This window comes from Mobula hypostoma, chromosome 7 (assembly GCF_963921235.1).
Source record: "Mobula hypostoma chromosome 7, sMobHyp1.1, whole genome shotgun sequence".
Classification (NCBI taxonomy): Eukaryota; Metazoa; Chordata; class Chondrichthyes; order Myliobatiformes; family Myliobatidae; genus Mobula; species Mobula hypostoma.
In genome coordinates, this window is record NC_086103.1 from 82,238,257 (window position 1) to 82,262,520 (window position 24,264).

Here is a 24,264-nt window from a genome sequence, read left to right on the forward strand (position 1 = left end):
CATCAGCTTCACAGATTTTCAACCCATTTCAACTTTACATACAAGAATTAAACTGAACCTCAGTGACACTTCTTGCGGGGGGGGGGCGTCAGTATCAGCATGGACAGTGAAACTTTGATGTAGCATCAGCATACATTGTAAACTTACGTTTTGGATCTTGAATACAATCCACAATTACCAAATGGCTGAACTAATACCACTCTCATCTCTATGTTCTCCTTCGTATCTTCATCTAGACATGGAACATTTCCACAGTGAGTATTTGGCTAATCTAAGAATGAGCAACTGAGGAATTTTATGCTCTGTTTTGTACTTTGTACTGACCAACACAAGACTGGCAATCACGACAAGAGCTAACACAGGAATGAGAAGTAAACTGGGATGAGGTGGTTAATTTAGGGTTAGGGGATAAACTGGAAGTTATCACTCCTGCTTCGACACCCATGAAGTTGGTTTGATAGTTCAGTGTCACATTGCCCACTCAAATGGACCGAACTCTGAATCAGATGTTAACCCCAGAGTTGTTTGTTTCATGGGCTTACCAATAAGATCTTTCGGCAGGAGAAGCAGCAATCTTTCCAATATATTAAAAAAATGCTGGCAAGATTATTCTAGCAAGTTAAAACTGGTTTATTACTATTTCAAGTGTCTTGATGCGTTTGCCTACATTACAGAGGTAATTAGACTTCACGTAAAACAAATATTGACTGTGGAGCACTCGACGACGGCGAAAGGCGGTAAATACATGCAAACACACCTTTCTTTTGAAGCAGTTTAGCTACATTTGAGAGTTGCAGCAGGAACACGCTCTGTACGTACCCTCGAAGCCGGTCAGCAGTTCCCTGCGTGCCAAGTGATAGCCCAGAGCGCTCACTGAACGGCGGTAGCAGAGTGAAATAGTCCGGTGCTTTTGCATTGACATCTTGGTTAGATCATGGAAGGGCGCTCAGAAAGGTAAGGGGAGCAGGACAGCCCGTGTTTTATTTTATACTTCGTGTCGCAGCGTTGAAAGAGGCCTGTGTTCTTCTGCACAAACTCAGGTAGGAACACCGGATAGGACCCCTCCCCTTGTCGGCACCCAGAACACAGGGCGTACGGACTTCATCCCTTCTGTACAACGTGCCTCTCTCTGAGTAAGCCTTCCAAGCCAAACAAGAGCCCCAAAGCCTCGGTTTCGCAGGGAATGACACAAACACTTGCAGAGTTTTAAAAACTTGCTCTGCGACCATGGAAACAAGACGCCAAAATCAGGTGACTAAACGTCAACAACACCGGCTCTTTACTCCAGCTCCTGAAAAGCAAAGGATCATTTGTGGCAAGATATCTAGATATATTTAATAAAGCAAAACGAAAATAAGCCTGGCCCAAACGCTAATTGCAATCTTTTCATCCTGATGACTATTTATTAACATTGGAAAGTAGCCACTCACATAACTTTCGATGTTAGTAATGTAAAGAAAGCGTCGAATGGAGGAGTTGTGAATGCACCAAGCCGTCATTATTATGCGTTTATAATTGAGAAATGTTATTCCAAGGTTCCTGTAACTTTAAAACAAAATATGGACAGTTCACCTCCCTGCCCCCCGCCCCCGCGCTCTCGCCAATAACCTCGGTTAGGGTAAGAGGTTATTTGGTTCAAAGTTCAATAGAGGCGAGAGAGAACAGCGTTCATCCAGTATCCGAATCAGGAGTCTGACATTATAATCTCGTGTTCATCCCTAATTCCCAAAACTGATTTTCCGAAAATCCAATTTAATCTCTACTTTTCAGAGACTCCTGCCCCACCAACCGAACAAGCACAATTTTCTCCTGGCACCTTTTCTAATTAACGCAAATGTCCAGCTTATCCAGCCACGGGATCCGTGATCATACTAAATTTCTTATGCCACATTAATATAAAGAACAATACAAGAGCTATTGATCTGGGGAACTGTGCAAAAACTATACTCTGAAACAGTATCAAATTAAATCTAAACAAGGTATGTGCGTTGTATAGCACATAGCAAGGCTGGAATAAAACTAGGCTACACTGCTGGAGGAACTTGGTGAAATTCAAACTCAATATTGAATCTTGACACAAGATCTCAATTATCCTTCTGCCTTCGCAGCTGCTGAGTTCCTGCAGGAGGTTGTGTTGTGCTTCTGATTGGGAGTCCTCCTTGGGTAACTAATATATGGACACCCGATACATGTGATTGAGTGACTGGGAAACGGGGCGGAATTTCCAGCTATGGGCCTGCAGGCATATTCTGATGGAACGGGTGGGAAACGGCCATTTTTGTCTGCATTCCTTCCCTCTCCACTCTGTCCGCAAGCTGGAATAATTTGGAGCTAGGTCAAGCTGAGCAGAGCTGGGACTCTGAGCAGACTCACTCGCCCACTCACTGTAGTCAGTGAGGTTAATGTGCGGTTATTCTTCCCGTGCCAACTCTCTCTCTCCCGTCATAACTGTTTCTGAAATCCTCTCTCACTCATTGTCTGATGATTTCAGACTCGCAACCAGACCAGGTTACGAACAATCTCAGGAACGGAACTCCATTGTTGCTTTGGGAACACTTGTATAGTAGTATCTACAGTCTTGTGTGCCTGAACAGGGTGACATTAAACACAGTGAAAAGCAATTTCTTCGTGCTGGCTTCCATTCACTACATAGTGAAACTACCAAACATACATTTATACTCCATTCATCAACAAAGCAGAGTCCGCCTTTTACTAATGAAGGCGTTATGAAACAGACTCATAAAGATCTACTCTATCTAGGAAAGGAAAACAAAGATACATTAATAAGTTAATTTATTGAAATAAGCTTTGATCAACAAAGATTTCCTTTTTGGTATTGTTAAGCTTTTGACCTGGCCATTTGTTTGCCATTGACTTCTGACATTATTTTGCTGTAGATTTTCGGATCCTTGTAATCCTAAAAACTAAGAGCCTCCAGCAGAGCATCCAGGTGCCATTTTGTAGAAGCCATTAAGGTCATGGTGTCAAATAGCATGAGAAGATGTTTTGACTCAGGAAACACCTGCTTTCATCGAATGTGTTTCTATTATACTTTCCCTACCAATTCATCTCCTTCTCTCTCCTAATCTCATTTTCTTCTTTCTGTCCCTTTCTTGCTTTTCTCTCTTTTGATCTATCTTTCTCTCCGTTTCACCCCTTCCTCTCCACTCAACCCCATCTGTTTATTGTTTCTTTTCTCTAATTCCCTTTGTTTGTCCCTTTTCCCAGTCTGGCGCTGTTGGGATGCGTTCTGAGTGACAGTGACATTGGTGAGTGCTAAAATGTGAAAAACATGCTGGAAACACTGAGCAAACCCAGTAACATCTATCAGAAAGAGCAGCGGAGTAATGGTTCAGGCTGAAGACTCTTCCATAGAAATGGGGAAGAGAAAACAAGTTAATTTTAAATTCAGGTTAGGTAGAAACAGATGGGAGCCAATCTGATTGCTCAGGTATACACACACCCTGTTTGTAATAAATGGAGAGAGTTATCGCTACACTTTGTTTGTTCTGTGCACTTTCTTCATTACACATACGTCTTCTGATAACGTCACTGCCTTGTTTGCCCTGTGCTGTAAATCGAGATGTAGTTAATCTCCACCAAATCTCCTCACTGCTGCTGCTCTGTATTTGAAAGACATTCTGCCAACAGCTTCCATCTCCAGAAAGATGCTCTTCGAGTTCAGTGAAAATGTTGTGCAGGTAATAAACAAAATGATCAAATATGTGCTCTGTGTAGAGAATGTGCTGATAATTTAGTGACCTGTGTAGGATGAATGTTGTGGCTGTTTTGGCAGCATCTCATTTCTTAATAAGTGGGCAGTTGTTTAAATCTCCAGAGACCTGATGACATCTTCAATGATGATGCTGCCGTGGGTGCTATGCAGCCACTATTTTTATGAAATGTGAACCTGATGTCCTGTAGCTCTCTTAGATGAATGCAAAGTATACTCTACTGGTTGTTCTGGCCACTAAGTACCCCTCAAATAACACAAGTGAAAAGTGTTGCAATGTTTCAAATACAACAGCCATTGCACTACCAGAACATGTCAATGTGGAGCCATGAGTTATGAAATTCAATAATTTTTCTGACAGCACTCAACATCCATCTTGGCCAGCATTGCTTGACTTACATGATCTTCATTGGACTTTTTTTATTGAGTTATAGAGTCATACGGCATTGGGTAGATGGAGCTCATCAGCCTGGGAAGGCAGTCCATCTAAGAGAGGGAAAAGTTGCTGGTGAATGCAGCAGGCCAGGCAGCATCTCTAGGAAGAGGTACTGTCGACGTTTCGGGCCAAGACCCTCAGGCGTTCACCAGCAACTTTGATGTGTGTTGCTTGAATTTCCAGCATCTGCAGATTTCCTCGTGTTTAAGAGAGGGAAAACCTCTGATTTCAAACCTCTGCTGCCTTGCGGCCATACCCACTCATGGGAAAGGCTTCGGGAGTAAACCCTGAGGACAAATCCGGAGCTGGAGTCCCTCAGGCAGTCCGACGTTGCCTTCAACCTCGTTCTGCCAACTCCTGCGACGACACTGGTGCCAAGCTGTATCGGCCCTTGCCCTTCTCTTGGACAACATCGGTGTCGTGGGGTGGGGAGACTTGCTGCATGGGCAACTGCCTGTCTTCCATACAACCTTGCCCAGGCCTGCGCCCTGGAGAACCTTTCCAGGCACAGATCCAAGCTCTCATGAGACTAACGGATGCCACCACAGCCTGGAAGCATGCCCTTCAGCCCAACTGGTCCATGCCAGCCAAGATGCCCATCTAAGCTTGTCCTATGTCCTTCTAAACCTTTCCTATCCTTGTACCCATCTAAATGTCTTTTAATGTTGTTCATGTGCCTGCTGCAATCACTTCATCTGGCAGCTTATTTCATATACTGACCATCCTCCAGGTGAAAACATTGCCTCTCAGGTACCTATGAAATCCTTCCCCTCACCTTGAACTTATGTTCTTGACTCCCCAACTCTGGGAAAGAGACTACTTGCACCATTTTGATACAAGCACTGCTGGTGATTTCACCTTCAATGTTTTGGGCTGCAAAGCTGCAATGTGTTGAATGCCTATGTGTGGCATAGCTCAGGATTTATCATGAAGTTGGTTTGGATCTGATACAAGGTTGCAAATCAGGGAGCTTGATTCAAACTTTGCCAAGTACAGCCTGAGCTCCACTGTTGAGAATGAGCATCAGAGTCAGAGCAACTGGTTGAGACTGTTTGGGATGAACGGGTAAACAAGGATTGTGGATAAGAGCTGGGTTTAAATAGGCCGCAGGTGATGAGTTGGAAACAAATAGCAGGTGACTTCTGTTAGCTGGGTGAAGACTAGGAGGAGCCGACATGTGCAGGACCCCATCTCCAATGGCAGGCCCCCAACAGTGCAGGATGACCTAGATGGGTCCAGTGGAATTTCTTGATGGGTGATGGATCTAAATTGTAACTGGACAGCACCCAAGACCTCTCTGCTGCACTGTACCCTCTCCAGTAAAACAGGCACTGGACATCACACTCATGATGATGTGAATCCATCGACTGGTGATCCGTGTACTCTAGACCATCTTCCACCGTCCTTGGTTCTGGAAGTGCAGGGTCAGGTGGGTTGAGTGTACCATTGACAATGAACTTGACATAGGACACGCAGAAGATAGGTCCCGACGATTGGGCCAAGGATGGAATGATGGGTTGAGGGACAATATCCGTTGAAACTGGGTCAAACTGCCGTGACAGGACATCTCCTTTAGTGTTCTTGGAGCTGGCTTGGTAGGATACTAACTTGTGCCTTTCACTCACACAAGTTCAACTCTACACAATGCCATTATGGAGTAGGAGACAGGGAGCTATTCACCATCAAATGGCCCTTGGAGGAATGGAGATATTTGCTGATGGGGAACATCAAGCCCTTCCTGATCTGGACTGTCCACCAGAACCTCATAACTGACAGCAGACATGCCAACTCAACCTATGTCAGGCTCTTCAGTCTGTAACGTACAGAGATGGCTGAAGCTTGCAGTGCGAGATGCACTGGGACAGGATGTTGTGGCATTGGGTTAAGGCCCCATCAAAGTATTCGGGCACCTGTATCTGGGGCTCAGAGAGAGGAGGTTCACTGGCAGGGTTACTGTATTGAGAAGGGGAGTTGGTTGAGAGAGGCAAGCAGATGGTCAATGGTTCCCTGCTGTCTCTAGATCATGTGCTCATGTCAACGGACGAGTTACCTTAGGCAACAAAATTCTGCTGGTGAACCACTAGTTCACTCATCCTGTTAGGGAATGTAGAGGAGGCTTGAACCAAACACAGAGCAGTGGAGAAAATTTAGCAGTTAGTGATAGCTTTAGTAATAAACTGCACATAATAAGTCAAGAGAGGCCACAAGACAAGAGAATAGACACCTAAGAAGACAACTTGATACTGAAGGCTGGGTGCAATTGGTTGAGGCTGGCTAGTTCAAAGAGTGATTGAGGTTTGTGCTTGAGAGCTGGGTTTAAATAGGCTGCAGGTGATACGTTGGAAACAGTGGTAGGTGACTCCTGTTAGCTGAGTGGAGAATGGCAGGAGCCTGCATGTGCACACCTGACAGTTGCTGCTCTGAAATTCTTATTTAATGAGCCTCTGCCATTATTCAGAGCATGTTTAACAATGCAGATCTTTTAATAGTGATCAATAATTGTCAGAGCTATGATACTAGAGAGTGGATTTCAACTAAATGTGTTTCTCAATTATGGGTGAATATCTTCCTGTGTTCCATTATAATTTTGTGATATGGTGTGGGAAAGTATGATATGGAATCTGCAGTCCCAGGAGCTGGCTGGGATGCCTGTGATCTGATGATCTGGTAGCTAGGAGACTCAGTTATGAAAAGAGCTAAGAGATTTGGCATGGTACTTGGAAGTCTTGGAACCTGGGACTGAGAGGGGGATCTGGGAACAGGGGTTGGTTGGTTATGAATCAACCTCAACAAGTCAGCCAGCCATAGATACAACAATATCATGGTTAAATAAAGAAACATACAGCATTCTCCAAACAGTGGAATATCTTTGTTTCCTAAATAAACATAACTTATTCCAGAATTGGTTTCTTAGTTGCACAGATAATGCCGGAAGTCATTAATAGCAATATTGTTTGATGTAAAAGTTAAGTGATTGTCATGGAAACCAAATAATGTAAGCATTGAATGACCTAATTGGTCTGAGTGTTGACCATACAATATGCTTGGTGCAACTAGAATGACAATGAAAACTGAAAACCGTTGTAGACTATTTTAATACTCAGCACAACTAACACCTTTAACTTGTTTGCTGCACAGGGAATTGTGACTGTGATGTAATCAAACTTCATAGTAGATTTACTTTGCATAAACAGTAAAGCTACTCAACAGAGATTAAACGGCCAATGTCATTGTTTACTGAAAGCCAGACTGGTTACTGAGTGGGCTTCTTCAGTAAATGACAAAACTGATGCTATTGCATTAGGATAGAGTGAAATTCGATGGCTGAATTCCTTAATGTCATCATTTCAGAGGATCTATCCTGGGTCCAACACATAACTGCCATTGTAAAGAAGACACAGCAACACCTTTACTTTTTTTAGAATTTGGCATGTTATCTAAAACTTTGACAGACTTCTATAGATGCACAGTGAAGAGTATACTGACTGGTTGCATCATGGCTCGGTACAGAAACACCAATACCCTTGAACAGAAAAGCCTACGAAAAGTAGTGTATATAGCCCAGTCTATCATGAGTAAAGGTCTATCATGCGTGAAGCCCTTCTCAGTCTTGAGCACATCTACAAGGAGTGCTGTCGCAGTAACACAGCAATCATCATATAGTATCTCCACCATCCAGGCCATCCAGGCTACTGGCATCAGGAAGGAGGTACAGAAGCCTCAGGTCCCACAGACCAGGTTCAGGAACAGTTGTTTCCCCTCAAGGATTCGGCTCTTGCACAAGAGGGGATAACTTCACTCATCCCAATACAGTATGTTTTCCAACCTATGGACTAACTTTCAAGGACTCGCCATCTCATGTTCTCTATATTTATTGCTTATTTATTATTGGTTATTTTGCTTTCTTCTCTTTTTGTATTTGCACAGTATGTTGTCTTTTGCACATTGGTTGGTTGTCCATCTTTGTTTTGTGAGGTTTTTCATTGATTCCGCTCTATTTTTGCTGTGAATACCCACACAAAAATGAATCTTGGGATAGTATATGATGACATATATATGTACTTTGATAGTAAATTTACTTTGAAAGACAATTTGCATCATAGTCAAAGTGCTATACCTGAGTTCTAAGAAGAACACTCAGCAGGCAGCATTGATAGAATGCTGGAGGTGCTCAGCAGGTCAGGTAACTTCTCCAAAAATGAATAAATAGTTGATGTATTGGGCCAAGACCCTTCTTCAGGACTGAATAGGAAGAGGGAAAAGCGGCAGAATAAAAAGCTGGGTGGAAGGGAAGATGCGAACTGGAAGGTGATCCATGAAGCCAGGTGGAGCTAGAGAAGAAGGAATCTGATAGGAGAGGAGAGTGGACTGAAGGAGAAAGGGAAAGAGGAGGGGGCCCAGATGGAAATGATAGGAAGATGTGAATAGGTAAAAGGCCAGAGTGGGGAATAGAAGAAGAGGGGAGGGGGAGGGAAGTTTTTTTTTACTGGAAGGAGAAATTGATATTCATGCCATCATGTTAGAGGCTACCCAGATGGTGTTGCTCCTCCATCCTGAGGGTGGCCTCATCTAGGCACAAGAGGAGTTCATAGACCAGTCTATGTACTTTAGAGCAGGTCTCAATGATGTATTGTGGTGTGTGGTTGTACTGTAATTTCATTCTAGAATAGTTGACAGATTATAGAGTCATGCAATATGGAAAAAGACATCTGTACCACTATGTCATGCTGATTGGTGGGCAGCACATTGATTAGTAGCAAACTATCTGTACTAATCCCATCTTCCAGCACTTGACCCATGTCTTTCTATGTATTGGCACTTTAAGTGTTCATCTAGAAATCTTGAACTGCTGTCAGAAACTCTGCTTGCACTGTTCTCTGGGTGAAAATTGCCCCCCTTGGCACCTAACCTGATCTATTGACCTCTGATAAGATGGAATGTTTCCCACAGACCGTCTTAGCTATACCCTTCATAATTTTGTATATCTCAATTTTATCTCCTCTAAATCTCCTTCGTTCCAGGGTAAACAGACCTAGTGTCTCTAGTCTCTCCTCATAAATGAAAACTTCATCGTCATAAATCTCCTCTGCATCCTCTCCAATCCTGTCACCGAAATGACGCTCCTGCTATGGACAACACTGACTAATTTGAATATTGGCCCATTTGCCTTCAGTGATGTTGTATCCACCCAGGGTAGCACTTGCCTTCACCTCACCTCTTCTGATGCTAATCTACTTGTGTTTGGAGGTAACCTGAACACATGACCACCATCCAGCACTCAGCATTGCTTACCAATAATGACATCAATTGCTGTTATTGGTAATAGTTTGAACATCTGATTTGCCTGAAAGGATGTTGATAAGTAGAGGCAACAAACAAAATGCTGGAGAAACTCAATGGATCTGGGACTGTGGGGTGAGATAGATGCTTCCTACAGTGTTCTGTTTGTATCCTCAGAGTTTGGTATCTTCAGTCTCTTGTGTCTCCCTCTGGAAATGAACTCACTTGCACTTTGGTGTCATTTTCTACTGTTCTGATAGTCAGGTCAACTTGTAAAACTAAAATTACTTGTGAGTTGTAAACTCAGTCAGCTCTATTGTGGGCACTAGCCTCTGTACTATCCAGGGCATTTTCAAGGAGAGATGCCTCAAAAAGTTGGCATCCATCCTGAAGGACCCACATTACCCTTTTCTCATTGCTATCATCAGGAAGGAGGTACAGAAGCCCTAGTCACACTTTCAATGATCCCAGAACAGCTTTTTCCCCTCTGCCATCTGATTTCTGAAATCCACAAAGACAACAAATTTCACAACATATGCTGGTTATATTAAACCTGATTCTGATTCTGATTTCTACAAGTCATTGACCACTGTCTCTGAATGAGATATTTTTAGCAATGGGCAGAGCAGAAAGTTAATGTAAAATCTACACGTTTAACCAAACATATTCACTTTGTTAGACAGGCTGTATATAGTATAGCTTGTAAGAATGGTGATTAGAACAATTAAAATGACACCAAGCCACACAAAAAAGGAATTGGAGCAGCTGTTCAGAAACTGTCATATAGGGAGGTTTTAAGGTTTTTCTTAAATGTGAAAAGAGAATAGGATTGATAGGAAGAAGGAAAGGATTAGAAGGGAAGTCCAAAGCTTTGAGCTGGGACAACTGAAGGCAGAGTTGCCAAGGGGAAAGTGAAGGGAATTGGGGATGAGTGAGAGGCTGGTATTGGAAGAATACATGGATCTAAGTTGTTAGTTCTGGCAGCTGTTGCAGAGTCAAGGAGGAACAATGCCAAAGAGAATGAGAATTGAGGCTTGGGCAGACTGAGGGATGGTGGGTTGTGGCCTGACTGGAATGTTTTGTATTTTAGGATTCAGGCTGCCAGGCTATGAACAAGTGGAAGGTGGAAGAGGTGAGCCTGGCCAGGAAAGCATCAGAATGACTAATTCCAAAGCTATAAAAGGTAAAAAAAAAGATTTCAGAGTTGACAAAACAGACCAGAGAATGGTGGTAGCCAATGCTGGTCTCTGTATTGGATGTGATGGAGATCTAGAATCCAACTTCAAGATAAGCAGGATGCTGAAGAAACAATTTGTGCAATCAATGTCTTAAGAGGTTCAAAGGGCTATTTTTGAACAGCTATTCCAAGTCATTTTTTTGAGTGGCTTGGTGTCATTTTAATTATCTAATCACCATTCTTACAACGTATGCTATATACAGCCTGTTTAACAAAATAGGGAGCTAGGGCTTTACTCTTTGGAGAGAAGGAGGATGAGAGGAGCCATGATAGAGGTGTACAAGATAATAAGAGGAATAGATAGAGTGGATAGCCAGCGCCTCTTCCCCAGGGCACCACTGCTAAATACAAGAGGACATGGCTTTAAGGTAAGGGGTGGGAAGTTTAAGGGGGATATCAGAGGAAGGTTTTTTACTCAGAGAGTGGTTGGTGCGTGGAATGCACTGCCTGAGTCAGTGGTGGAGGCAGATACACTAGTGAAGTTTAAGAGACTTCTAGACAGGTATATGGAGGAATCTAAGGTGGGGGCTTATATGGGAGGCAGGGTTTGAGGGTCGGCACAACATTGTGGGCCGAAGGGCCTGTACTGTGCTGTACTGTTCTATGTTCTATGTAGAGAATCAGAGAGGTCAGAGAGTCATTGAGACATATACTGTATCATGGAAACAAGCACTCTTACCCACTGAGTCTGTGTTGACCATCAAGTACCACATCAATTTCCACTCTTCAACTTAATCCTGTTGCTGTCATTCTCCCCTAATTCTTGGCTTCCATTAAAGCACAGACATGTTCCCCTCCAATCCATATTCGCTGTCACTAGACTGTCGTTCAGTCATCTCTGCCCAAGCTCTACTTAGCCATTGCATCATATTTTTACTCATATTTCTGATAAAGGGTTATCTGCTTGAAATGTTAACTGTGCTCAATTCTCTATGGTTGCTGCCTGGCCTATCGAGTATTTCCATAATTTCCTGGTTTTATTTCACATCCAATAACTTGTCTCTCATACACTTACAATTAACTACACTCCCCTTAACCATTTGCTCACAATAACTCACACCTTTCTCTCAAACATTTATTTACCCTCTTCTCAAATGGTTGCTTCCAATAACATACCCTCCCTCTCATACCCTCTCCTCAAACGCTCAGTCACAATAAATGTCCACACTAACCTATCCTTGCAAGTCTTCTCATCGTCAATCAATAACCAGCTTTGAATCTCCTCTGCAAGCCTCACACCCACTCACATTCCCCTCTCAACATCGGACCCACCCAGCCCCCAAGGCACACTGAGTCTGAGTCGAACTAACTGAGTAATGGTGTGGAGTTGAGTTGATGGTTGGAAATGGGAGCATGGCTGAAGATTGAGCTGGTGAGATGGAATGCTTCCCTTTGAGCTTCTCTCAGTCCAGAGGGTTTGTGCTGTGCACAGGTTGAGGTGCTTAAAATGGGGATTCAAGGTGGCGGATACAGACAAACTATGTAGTGTGGTGGGAAAATGCACAATATAAAGACTTGATTTTAAATTTAGATCTAACTCATCCAAGAATGAAATCAGAGAACACTGCTTAGAAAAAGGAGTGGAAATTCATTTTTTCAGCTGAAACCCGTTTTTGCTGGGCGTCTCTAGAAACTGGCTCGTTCGCCCCTTGCTAACAGCCACCGGACTCAGCACTGAGAAGACCCACCTTTCTCTGGCTTCATATGTTTCCGTGGGATTGGGATGTCTCTCCCACCCAAGTCCCGGTTTGTGTGAATGCTGTGTAATTTACTGCCCTGTTACAGCCTGTCAGCAGGAAATAACAGATAGCACACTGCATACAGTTATAAAGAAGTATATTTGTGAATGTTAACTTATCTAAAGGGTTAGTAAAGAAAAGAAAGAAAAAAAACAAAAAGGGCCCATTATAATTAGACAGTCACATGTACACAGGTTGGAGCTCAAATCTTCCAAAAGCCATATTAACCAATCCTCAACAGACTCCCGCGCTTTGGCTCCATCAAATTGCGTGTCCCACTGGATTGAATCCTACGACTGATTCTCTCCAGTGTCTTCTCTCTTCATCTTTCACTATGCAAAGACCAAAACCACCTTTCGTGCCTCTCACAAAACCAGTTCTCCCCATCTTTCCCTGGGACCTTCTCCCAGATCCACTATCCTAATAGGATGGCACATATTTCTAAGCATCCCTTATCTTCAACGGTAACCCAAAGAGGCTGAAAGCAGAATAGACTGCTCTTACAAAACTGCTAAAATGAAATACCTACAGCATAGCAGCAAAATTATGAACCAGGGCATTACACAGCTATAGATTAGATATTGTGTTGCAGTTGAAATTTCTGTAATTTTTACTGGGTGAGGATATCAAAGATTTGGTAAAAGTTTAGGTTAATGTGTTACCTATGCCTGATTGAAAGACATGGTTGATGGGACCAATATAGTCCTTTTGGCCCCATATTTTCTGTTCACTTGACACTTGTCTTTATGTATTATCTAGTGGGATCCGTGTATCTGCAGGATTTGCAGGCAGAGTTACTATATAGAGAATTGCCACCAGTATCAACAATGTGGTGGGTAGAATGCAAAGTCACAATAATTAACCCTCACTTATGATGGCACTTTTTCTTTTAATTCCCTATAAATACATCAGTAGGAGCAGCTTTGGGAGCAGAAGGTGTTAAAGCAGGAAAATGTACAAAGCTGTGTCACCCTGTTGTCAGGAGACATAGAACACATATGTAGGGATCTGGAAGGGAAAAAACACAAACTGCTGAAGGAACAGCCCTGATTAAAGACCTCAACCTGAAATGCTGACTGTCTATTTCCCCCACAGATTCTGCCTGATGCATTGAGCTCCCCCAACATCATTTCCTTGCCCCTGATTCTGGCATCTGCAGTCTCTTGTGTCTCCATGCTGAAAGAGCTTACTTGGGCATCCTGATGCAGGGTCTTGACCTCAAAATTTGGACAGTTCCTTTGTTTTATGCACTACTTTTAGCAGGCTTTTTCATTTAAGGGTATCGGTGTTCCCATACCAGGATGTGATGCCCAACCATTGGACGTCCATTGACAACGGGGGAGATTCAAACAAGAGGACATGAGTTGAGAGTTAAAGGGCAAAAGTTTAGGGGTAACATGAGAGGGGACTTCTTTACTCAGAGAGTGGTAGTTGTGTGGAACGAGCTTCCAGCAGAAGTGGTTGAGGCAGGTTCGATGTTGTCGTTTAAAGTTAAATTGGATAGATATATGAACAGGAAAGGAATGGAGGGTTATGGTCTGAGTACAGGTCGGTGGGACTAGGAGAGTAAGAGTTTGGCATGGACTAGAAGGGTTGAGATGGCCTGTTTCCGTGCTGTAATTGTTATATGGTTATATGATGCAGCCTGATCAGCAGATGAGCAGAGGAGAGAGGAGGAGCACCAGCAGCCATGACAACGCAACGATAGCAGCAGTAACCACAGCAGTGTCTGCATCACCAGCAGATCCAGCAGCAGCAGCCAAAATGAATATTAGAACCAGCAGCCGCAGCAGAAAACACCTGCAGCACCAGCTACAGCTCCTACTATTCACATACTTGCATCTGTGCAGGAGAGAGGCTGCACCTGGCATGGGGGGTTCAAAAGCCAACTGTTTTGACATTTTGGCAGATCAGCAGCTCAGGAAGCATGAAGTTTTGCAACAGATCAGGGGTACCCTATGTTTTTTAATCCCTGGACCAATAATATTAAGCAAGGTTTTAATGGACTCCAGGTTGGGAACCCTTGCAATAGATGTTCAAGGCATTTTTCACCTTCAGAATCAAGGCGTGCTAGTGACCAGCTTGTGCTTTCACCAGTACTCGCTTAAAGTCACACTGTTATCAGCAAACAAATACAAAATACAAGTTACTGATGCTTGCAATGACTTTGGTCAGGATGATTGGGATAAGGCTGTGGCTTACCACAGGCTGGGGGTAAGCGTGTCACTCAAGTGATGACTGAGGAACTTGAAGTGTTTGTGAGCTGTGCTGCTCCTAGTCTACAGTATAGCTGTTGAGATGCTTGAGTAGGTTAAGATATCTGAAATGCTGGCTTGTAATGCACATCTTGCAGTGGCCCATCATTCTTTATCTGTTCATAGCTTGAAGCAAAGATGTTCGGCACCAGGAGGCCGAGAAACTCTGCCTGATGCAGGTCTCTGAGAAATGAGGCCCAGTAGAAATGCAGCATGAAACATATGACTTCTATTGCATTGGTGGTTATATACACCACAGATCTTTATGGAGGCCCATTTGAGCTGTGCAGAATGACCCTGATATGCTGAACAGTGGAATTTGTGTCAGGCCTGACGGAGGAGTAAGATGTACTGGTTGGAGCCTCCCACAAAGAATCTGCTGGGGAAGGTGTGCTGAGCAATACACCAGCTGCCGGGTACATTGCTGTCTAGAATGTCTTCATTATTGCAGAATTGACAAACTCTTCGAGTACAGCCACTTAATGAGCATAAATCAGTTCTGCAGGTAACCACAGCTCCTTTTTATAGTCCACATTGTGCATCTGCAGTTCAAACCTTACCATTTACTGTCAAACAGCTTAGTTAGTCACTTGTCAGCTAGCTGTCAAAGAAGAACAGGACAGTTGTGATTATGTGGTTCAAACAGACAATCAAAGCCTAGCAACATAGTACCTATGTTTATTTTTATCACCCATGGGTGTGTCATTGTGAAACCACAAATTACTGTTCTTCTCTGATGCAACTCATGTGGCTTTAGTAGACATGGTGGTGGGTAGTTGTGGGCAGTGGTGGGCACTGGTACAGTAGGTAGTTGAAGATGGTGGCAAATAATGGTAGGTATAGGAAAGTACTGGTAAGTAGTGACTGCTAGTCATAATTAGTGGTAGTAGTCATAGCTAATGGTAGTTGGAAGTAGAATGTAGCAATAGGTATTGATAGGTTGTGGTAGCTATTGGAAAGAAGAAGTAGGTAATGATAGAACGTGGTAACCAGTGGTAGGGAGTGGGAGTAAATTATGGGTAATGTTCAGTAGTTTAAGGTAATGTGGTGTAATGCTGGGTTGTTCAGATTGTAGCTTGAACAGTAGATGTATCCTTAACTAGCATCATCTGGGATCTATCAGTCACTACACCTTTTGTATTCACTTGTGGACTCAGCCATTGAAACTCATCTAGACCCTCCGCAATGGTGGCAGTTGGCATGGTTTGTGCAGCTCCTTGAGCATTATTCTTTGTTCTCATGGTCTCTGATGCCAGTATCTTTGTTCAGTTAAACACGGTCTATACTTGCCCCTCTTAAACCATAGCAGAGTTCCTTCCCTGACTCCATTACAGCCCCTGTGAAAGGTCTACATTATCCACAGCTGATCCCAATGGTTATCTTTGTCAGCTGGTATATTGAGTCATAGAGTCAGAGAGGCAGACAGCATGGAAGCAGTCACTGATCTTCACACACACACACACACACATTAACTGGTCTATGAAATTATAAACTGGAGGATGATTTGTCGCATTGAAACATTGCCTTTCGATCCCTGCAAGTTTCTGACTGCTTCACAATCCAAGAGGTATTTTTATAGTTAAGTCACTTCTGCAATACACTCAGTGGCCACTTTATTAGATAATCTGTACACCTGTATATCCATTTTTCTGTTTTTTATCTCTCCTTTCCAGCATCTGCATTTTTCAAAAAATGTTTTAATTTAGAGTGTAGTTCAGTGTGATACTGCCCTGCATTTCACCATCCCTGGACCTTAATGCCATACTTAACAAAGGATCTATATCTGGAGCAATATGATATTTCCTTTCTCGTGTTAATTGTCCTGTGGTCTTGTTGAATGAGTTTGCTGACTGGTGGCTGGATAGATACTTTATATTGCCATTCTATGTGTGATTCTTGTGTGCAGGCTTCAGTAATTTCAATCAAGCCCCTGACTTGACAATGAGAGAAAAGAAAAAAAAATGGCAGCTTTTCAATTTATAGCATGATGCAGCATAGAAATGGGCTCTTCCACCAAGCAAGCTCATGCCAACCATCACATGTCCATTTACACCAATCCTGCCCTAATCCATTTTATTCTCCAGTATTCACATTTACTCACCTACACACTATGGGCAATTAACATCAGCTAATTAATTTACCAAATTGCATGTCTTTGGGATATGGGAGGAAGCTGGAGAACCTGGAGGAAACACATGCAGTCACAGGGAGAACATGGAAACTCCACACAGACAGCACCTGAAATGAAGAAGTGAAGACTAAACCTTTGTTGCTGGAGGTTTGCAGCTCTACCAACAGTATCTCTGGGGTTTTGATCATCATCCACTGTGCTCTGACCGAAGGTAACATGTGTAAGGAACAAGTTATAAAAAGGGTGGATTGATTTTCCAATAAAGGAGCATGGAATCTACTCCCAACATGATGGCTTGAGCATCTGATTAGATCACTCAGTCCTGCAATTGGTAAATCGGTGAGAAAACCAACACAAAATGCAAAAATAATCCTGGGCCAATGAGAAACAAAACGTAAACACGAGGAATTCTGCAGATGCTGGAAATTCAAGCAACACACATCAAAGTTCGTCCTGATGAAGGGTCTCGGCCCGAAACGTCAACAGTACCTCTTCCTAGAGATGCTGCCTGGCCTGCTGCGTTCACCAGCAACTTTGATGTGAGAAACAAAACGTACTGGATATTTCCCCCTTTTTACACCATCACTCACTTGAACCTGGTCCTGAAGACTTGAAACTTCTGAATATTTTGATGTAATGCTCTTATCATTAACCTAATAACCTACCAAGATTCATTGCTTTACTCAGAAGGAACGTTTCATTGTTGATGCAGAGCTTGCATAATTTTCAGGAGAGGAGAATCACATAAATATTTGTTTAATTTTTGGCACATACAGTGACATTTAACCTGGCGCTCTCTTTTCTACAGAAAACCGTGGAGGTCAAGGATCTTCCAAAAAAACTCGGACAAACCCTTCCATGGGTCACATCCAGAAGAAGGTCTGGAAAAAATAAATCTTTCAGTGGAAGATTGGAGGTGAGTGATATTCATCACAAACTACCATATTGAATGAAAATGAAATAACTATCAGTTGTGCCAATTTCCTTTTGATGGGCAATGCTATGTCACTTAAAGAACTAATATCTGCCCTTCTCAAAGACAGACATAGCTGGCCTAGATGTCACAGACAGATTGACTCTGCTGTTTAATGTATTTGGACCACTAGATATTCTGGCAAAGCTGCTTGAATTTGTCAGGTCCTAGTTCATACAAATCTCACCCAAATGAGTGTCACTAATGGTAGAGTTAGCTCCAATTCAATATAATTGACTGATATGATGTGAAATTTGTTGTTATGGGGTAGTAATACAGTGCAAAGACATAAAATTACAAAAAAGGAATGACGAGGTCATGGGTTCATGGTTCATAGAACATTCAGAAATCTGATGGTGGAGGGGAAGATGCTGTTCTTGAATCAGTGTATGTCTGTGTGTATGTGTCTTCAGGCTCCAGAACCTCCACCCTGATGGTAGCATGGAGAAGAAAGCGTGTCTTGGACGGTGAAGGTCCTTAGGTAGATAGATACTTTATTGATCCCAAAGGAAATTACAGTGTCACAGTAGCATTAAAAGTGCACAAATATACAAATATTAGAAGAGAAGTAAGAGAGAATAAAAAATAAGTAGCCTCATACAGTGCAACAGAAGGGGGTGATCACTTCCCTGGCTATAGCTTGTCTCATTATAGAGCCTAATGGCCGAGGGTAAGGTTAACTTCATGTAGCGCTCTTTGGAACAGTGCAGTTGTCTTAGCCTATTAGTATCAATGATCCTCTGTTCAACTAAGGTGGCATGCAGAGGGTGAGAAACATCGTACAGAATTGTCAGCATTTTCCATAGAGTCCTTTATTCTGCTACAGCCTCCAGTGTGTCTAGTTTGACTCCTATAACAGAGCCAGCCTTTCTAATCAGTTTATTGAGCCTGTTGGCATCACCCATGTTGATGCCATTACGCCAGCATACCACCACATAGAATATTATACTGGTGACTGGTAGAAGATGTAAAGGAGAGGCCTGTCTTTTCCAAAGGTCCTCAGTCTCCTCAGGAAGTAGAGGTGATGCTGGCCCTTCTTGTATATAGCCTCTATGTTGGTGCTCCACTCAAGTCTGCCATCCAGATGTACCCCCAGATACCTGTAGGTCCTCACCACATCCATGTCTCACCATCAATAGTAACAGGAAGCAGTGCAGGTGTAATCTTCCTGAAGTCCATCACCTTCTCCTTTGTCTTACTGAGGTTGAGCTAAAAGTGATTCAGCTTGCACCATTTGGCAAATGTACTTATCCTCCCATCCTCCCTTTATACCCCCAACTATTGCTAAGTCATCAGAGAATTTCTGCCGATGTCATGACTCAGTGCTGTATCTAAAGTCTGAGGTATACAGGGTAAACAGGAAGGGAGTCAATACAGTCTCCTGTGGAGCCCCAGAGATATGTATAGCCATGCCTGACACACAGCTCTGAAGCGTAAAGGTCTGAAGTTATGGATACCTCCTTAATGAGGCACCACCTCTTCAAGATATCCTCAATGGTGAGGAGGGTTGTGCCCGTGATGAAAATGGCTGACTCTACAATCCTCTGCAGCCTCTTGCGATCCTGTGTATTGGAGCCTTCAGGCTGTGATACAACCAGTCAGATGCTCTCCATCATATATTACAAGAATCTTTGGTGTTATCCTGAATCTCCGTAATTGATGAACTAAAGCCGCTAGTGTGCCTTCTTTGCAATTGCATCAATGTGTTGTGCCCAGGATCGATCCTCCAAGTTCTTGACATCCAGGATCTTGAAGCTGCTCACCTGTTTTACCACTGACCCTGCAGTGAGGGTTAGCATACAGTATGTTCATGTTCATCAAGTCCACAATCAAATTCTTGATTTTGCTGATGTTGAGTACAAATTTATTGCATCACTATTCATTTAGCTGATCTCATCCCATATGAGATACAGCAAGCAAAATGGAATTATTTGATATATTTATTGGTATTGATGGTTAAAGAGCAAGACAAAGAGAAGCAAATGAAGGCAGGCTCTGAAACAAAGAGGAAACTGCAGAGGTGGGCATTCTGCCTTGGTAGAATAAATTGAAAAAAACATTTATTTTGTTTAAATTAATAAATTAACTTAATTAATAAATTAAATTAATGAGTATTCATGGTTTTTTCATCATTTTGTATCACTATACAAAAACAATGACTGATGAAAGAAAATGGATCTGAACATAATAAAGATAAATGGGTTGGTGACCACTAGCAATTTTCTGGCATTCAGTTGTGGGTTCCAAAGTGTCCAAGTGTTATAATCCTAGATGATCCAGATATTCTGATCCAAGAGAATCCAGCTGTCATGCTGTAAGGAGATCCAGATACCATAGCAATGGGACAGACTTTACTGACTGTCTTTTGCCATCTTGCCTATCATTGTTGTACATTGAGAAGTTCATTTGGTGCAACAAGTCTTTGACTTGCTGTGAGAGAAGCTGAGGAGACAGTGGATATTTGGCGAAGGTACTGAGATCCAGCATTTGTTACACCACTAAGTTCTATTTTAGTATGTTTAGTTCAGCTGGACCAAATCTGCTTCACTCACACCATTGAGATCTTCAGTAGCAAAAAAAAAATTGCTTTGACTATAACACAATTAAAATCTGACTTCACCCTGGGGTGAAGTGTAAAGACAGTCCTGTTAAATTGATGATAAACAAAAGCAATAACTGTTTCTTGAAATATTCATCAGCAGAAAAAGACAAACTTAAAAATTCTGAAGCGATGGATTCTTATTTGGGTGTCTCTGGTTTAACATTGCATTAGTGCTTGATATGGCGGGAAGCTGGAGCCAAAGTCACGAATAAGTTACTGAGGGGTGAAGTAATTTGGGTTGAAAAAATCAACAGGATGTTTGAGGTTGATTTCACTAGAATGATAATGGAGTGTGAATTTGACAACACTGACAGGAAGTGACTTCAGAGGACTGTAAGCCACACACACGCATCACGTGTTTGGGTAATACGGCAAGGACTGTACTCAACGGTGTTGGTTAGATAAACCAACAACCATATAGAAAATATGAAGCTGCTTTAAACTTTAATAAGATATTATTTCTATTTTTAGGTTTTTTTGTGAGTCTTAATCTCATCAAAATGAGAAAGAGGTTGCTAAGGAAAGAATGCTCTCCATTTTGAGTGCTTATTTCCTTTAACAAACCCTTGCAGAGTGAATGTGGTGCAGGTGGAATACAAAGCAAAGCTTTCTATATAAGACTTCCTATACAGGAAAGCAGCGTAATATCAAGCACTTAAAGATCAGAAGTATGTTTTGGGATTCAGAGAACGATGGAATCTGTTTAGTTCTGGCCCACCACCCAGATTTGTACACTGTATGCCTTACACTTATCCAGGCCAGATGTTAGGATGAGCTTGGGGGCACCTTCAGAAGGTTCTCAACCCAAAACATTGAAGGTCCATTTCCTCCCCCAGATGCTGCTTGAGGTTCCCCAGCAGTTTTTTGCTTTGCTTTAGACTGCAGCATCTGCAGTCTCTCGTGTAGGTATTACTAAAGTGTCTGCAGGACTAGATCTCATCTGACTTGCAGATGAATCCCTGCTCCTAGAATATCTGGACAGCCTTTGACAGAGGCACGGCTTGGAGAGAAACTGGGCCTGCTGCCTGTTATCAACACTAGTTTTGTTTTAATAGCTACTTGTGTTTGCTGAGGTGTTTACCTTGAGGAGGTGATACCCCTATGGGATCAGCATGCTGGAAAGTGTGTGCTGATCTGCTAAACAGCTTTTGCTTTGTTTAAATGCATATAGTTTTTCACCATAATGCTTTTTTGAAGATGTTTCACTTAATTTTGCTTTTTCGTTGCAGAGCAGCTTTGTGGTGTACACAGAGATACTTCAGCATACTGACAATGTGTAAAGCCCAATTTATAGACACAAATGTCCAAAGTTAGATCTTGAAGCTTCTGTTTCAATCCCACCTGTTAGACAATGGGTGGAAAGATGGCTAAAATGAGACTGCTTGCTAGCACCCATTTTTGGGTAGGTTAGCAGGGCAATCAGTGCATGATCAGTTAGCTCTGTCAACCCATTGCAATTTCAATCAGAAGCCTTTTCAGGGTTGTGCCAATGGCTTCCCAGCAGATCAAATCCCAGGAAGGGCCAACTTCCATAAGGAACTACATATTGTAGACTTGTGAGATGCATTACTTTTCCATCTCCTTGAGGGCCAGAAGGGCCACATTTGCCTTGTCTTTTCCCCGCCACACGTCTTACTTTGCACATGCACTCCCTCTCTTTTTGATTACCTCCCAAACACATTCCCCCAGTCAATGCAGTGTAAGCCTTGGTCTCCATCTGTGATTCCCCACCCTGTGCAAAGGCAATGAATCTGGTTGCCTTGGGCAGGGTTTGGAGATAATTTAGGTAAACCACATGGACCATACGATTCTACTAGATCCAAGTCTCCTTTACACTTTTGCCATTGTCACTCTGTTATCTCCGCTTCAAAATCGTGAGCTTCAAATAACCAACAAGAGATTTTAACTATATTATTTAGGTTGTATGGCAGAAGAAGTTCAAGCACCAGTCTTCTCAGAGTGAAGTACTTGTGACTCAGTTGGGTGAGATTTGACTTCCTTCTGTGGTCTGTTGCTATGACAGTCTTTCCTGAGGAAGAGTGACTGCAGTTCTCTGAGTACTAGTTAGAGAACAATACCAGTCATAAAGCTGCCTCTTTCTTCCAGCAAGTCTCTGTTGAAAATATTCAATGTTTTAGATAAAAGACATGGCAGGAAAAACAAAACTTGCCATCAATGGGAGGATGGTGAGTGACTATTGACCCATGACTTGGAGTGTGTTTGTTTTTAAAGTGTGTATGTTCGAGAAGCTCTACATTGCCTTGTGCACATTTTTCAACAGAATGATTGTGCTTCTCGCTGGGCTTAATCTACGTTACGTTTAAATCTACTTAATTGTAACTTTATAATGATTGTGTTAAATGAGATGCTGGAATTGAATCAATGATAAATTTACTGAAATGAGAATGCATCTGTTTTGGCTGCAAAGCTTTTTATAATTGTACAATTTTAATTTTGGGAGGGGTCAGTTTTGTAAGGACACATTCACTTTACTATGGGATGCAATCTGCAGTGTGACATCGGTAACCAATATAATTTAATGTCGGTAGATTTCTTCTATTAATGAGGAAAATTGCTCTTGAAAACCAATTTTTTTTTGTATTTAATTGTCTGGGTCCTAAGTGAGTGTAAATGCACAGGACTAACCTGGTAAATGTGTGGGGCTTCCTTTTTTGTCTTCCTGCTCAAAGCTGGGAAGGTGTTTGGCCCCACCTTCCTTGGGGATCTTCGACTGTCTTGAAAGAGTCAGGTGCAATTTTAATCTTCAAATCATACTAATCAAATTCTTCGCCATTTGTTAATGAAACTGTCCAAAGATCATTTAAAACTGTGACCAACTGCGGCTGACATGCTTATTAATCATCTGTGCATTGTGTGAAATAGTTTTCCTTTGTGTGATATGTCCATAAGAGTCTGTAGAAATTGAATGCCATACTCTACTTTGTCCTATTTGTGCGGTGTTGTGCCATTCCCTTATTGCAGCATATATATTGTCAAGCACTTCTGTAACACCCGCTCGTTGCTGCAGAGATGGGCTCAGCTGCACCATATACTGGAGAGAGTGAAAACAGTTGACTGTTTTAATGAAGGAGCAGACATACCTATCCCATTTATTCCTTGTGGCAAGTTTCTTTTCACCATTACGTTCTCTTGTTCTCATTCTTTCTGTTTAAGAGTTTGTTTCTCAATTACGCTGAGGAATGTCACATATACCAAGCAATACCCATCTGAAGTGTGGGGTATTAAGAGGGAACACTGTACGGGGAGTGATGTAGCTCTGTGGTTCTTTAACCCTTTAAACAGGATGTGGTTGAAGCTTCTGAATGAAATATCTCAAAAGCATGCTCATTGTAAGTCACAGATTAGCACATACATAATGCCTCACCAGAAAAAAAAATTGTGTTTAATGTTTAGTTTCTGCATTCAGGCTCGTCTTACCCCTAAGTCATGCTTCATGTTCCATCGTATGGACTTGAGCACAAAATATTAACAGACACTCAAGTGAGGAACTGAGAGGATGTCAAACTATCAGATATGTTATCTTTCAAAGAAGGCATTAAATCCGAGCTCTTCCTATTATCTCTGGTGGTACTTCTTTGAAGAAGATAGACAACGAATCTATCCCCAGGATCATAAATGATATTTATCTATTAACCAGCATCACCAGCAGTAGAATATTTGCTCATTATCACACTACTGCTTGTGGGAACTTGCTGTGAGCTACTTGCCTGTAATGTTTCCTTTAAAAGTATTTCATTACTCTATCTTTTTGTCTTTCTTGTGTGCTTTTTCTTCCTTCTTTCTTGCTTTCTCTTTACTTTTTTTCATTATTACATCATACCCCTTTCTTTGGTTTAAACATATTAGTATAATCAGCA

At 42.2% G+C, this 24,264-nt stretch overlaps 1 protein-coding gene across 3 annotated transcripts in view; it reads left to right on the forward strand.

Annotated features, from left to right (window-relative positions):
• The first annotated feature begins 22,456 nt into the window (after positions 1–22,456).
• The window catches only part of LOC134349411 (regulator of G-protein signaling 14-like), a 156,662-nt gene continuing 154,854 nt past the window's right edge, over positions 22,457–24,264 (forward strand). For all 3 annotated transcript variants that reach the window (XM_063053676.1, XM_063053678.1, XM_063053677.1), the window contains exon 1: positions 22,457–22,572. In XM_063053676.1, the coding sequence (XP_062909746.1) occupies positions 22,534–22,572 (39 nt within the window). In that variant the 5' untranslated portion in view covers positions 22,457–22,533. The remainder of the gene's footprint in view (positions 22,573–24,264) is intronic.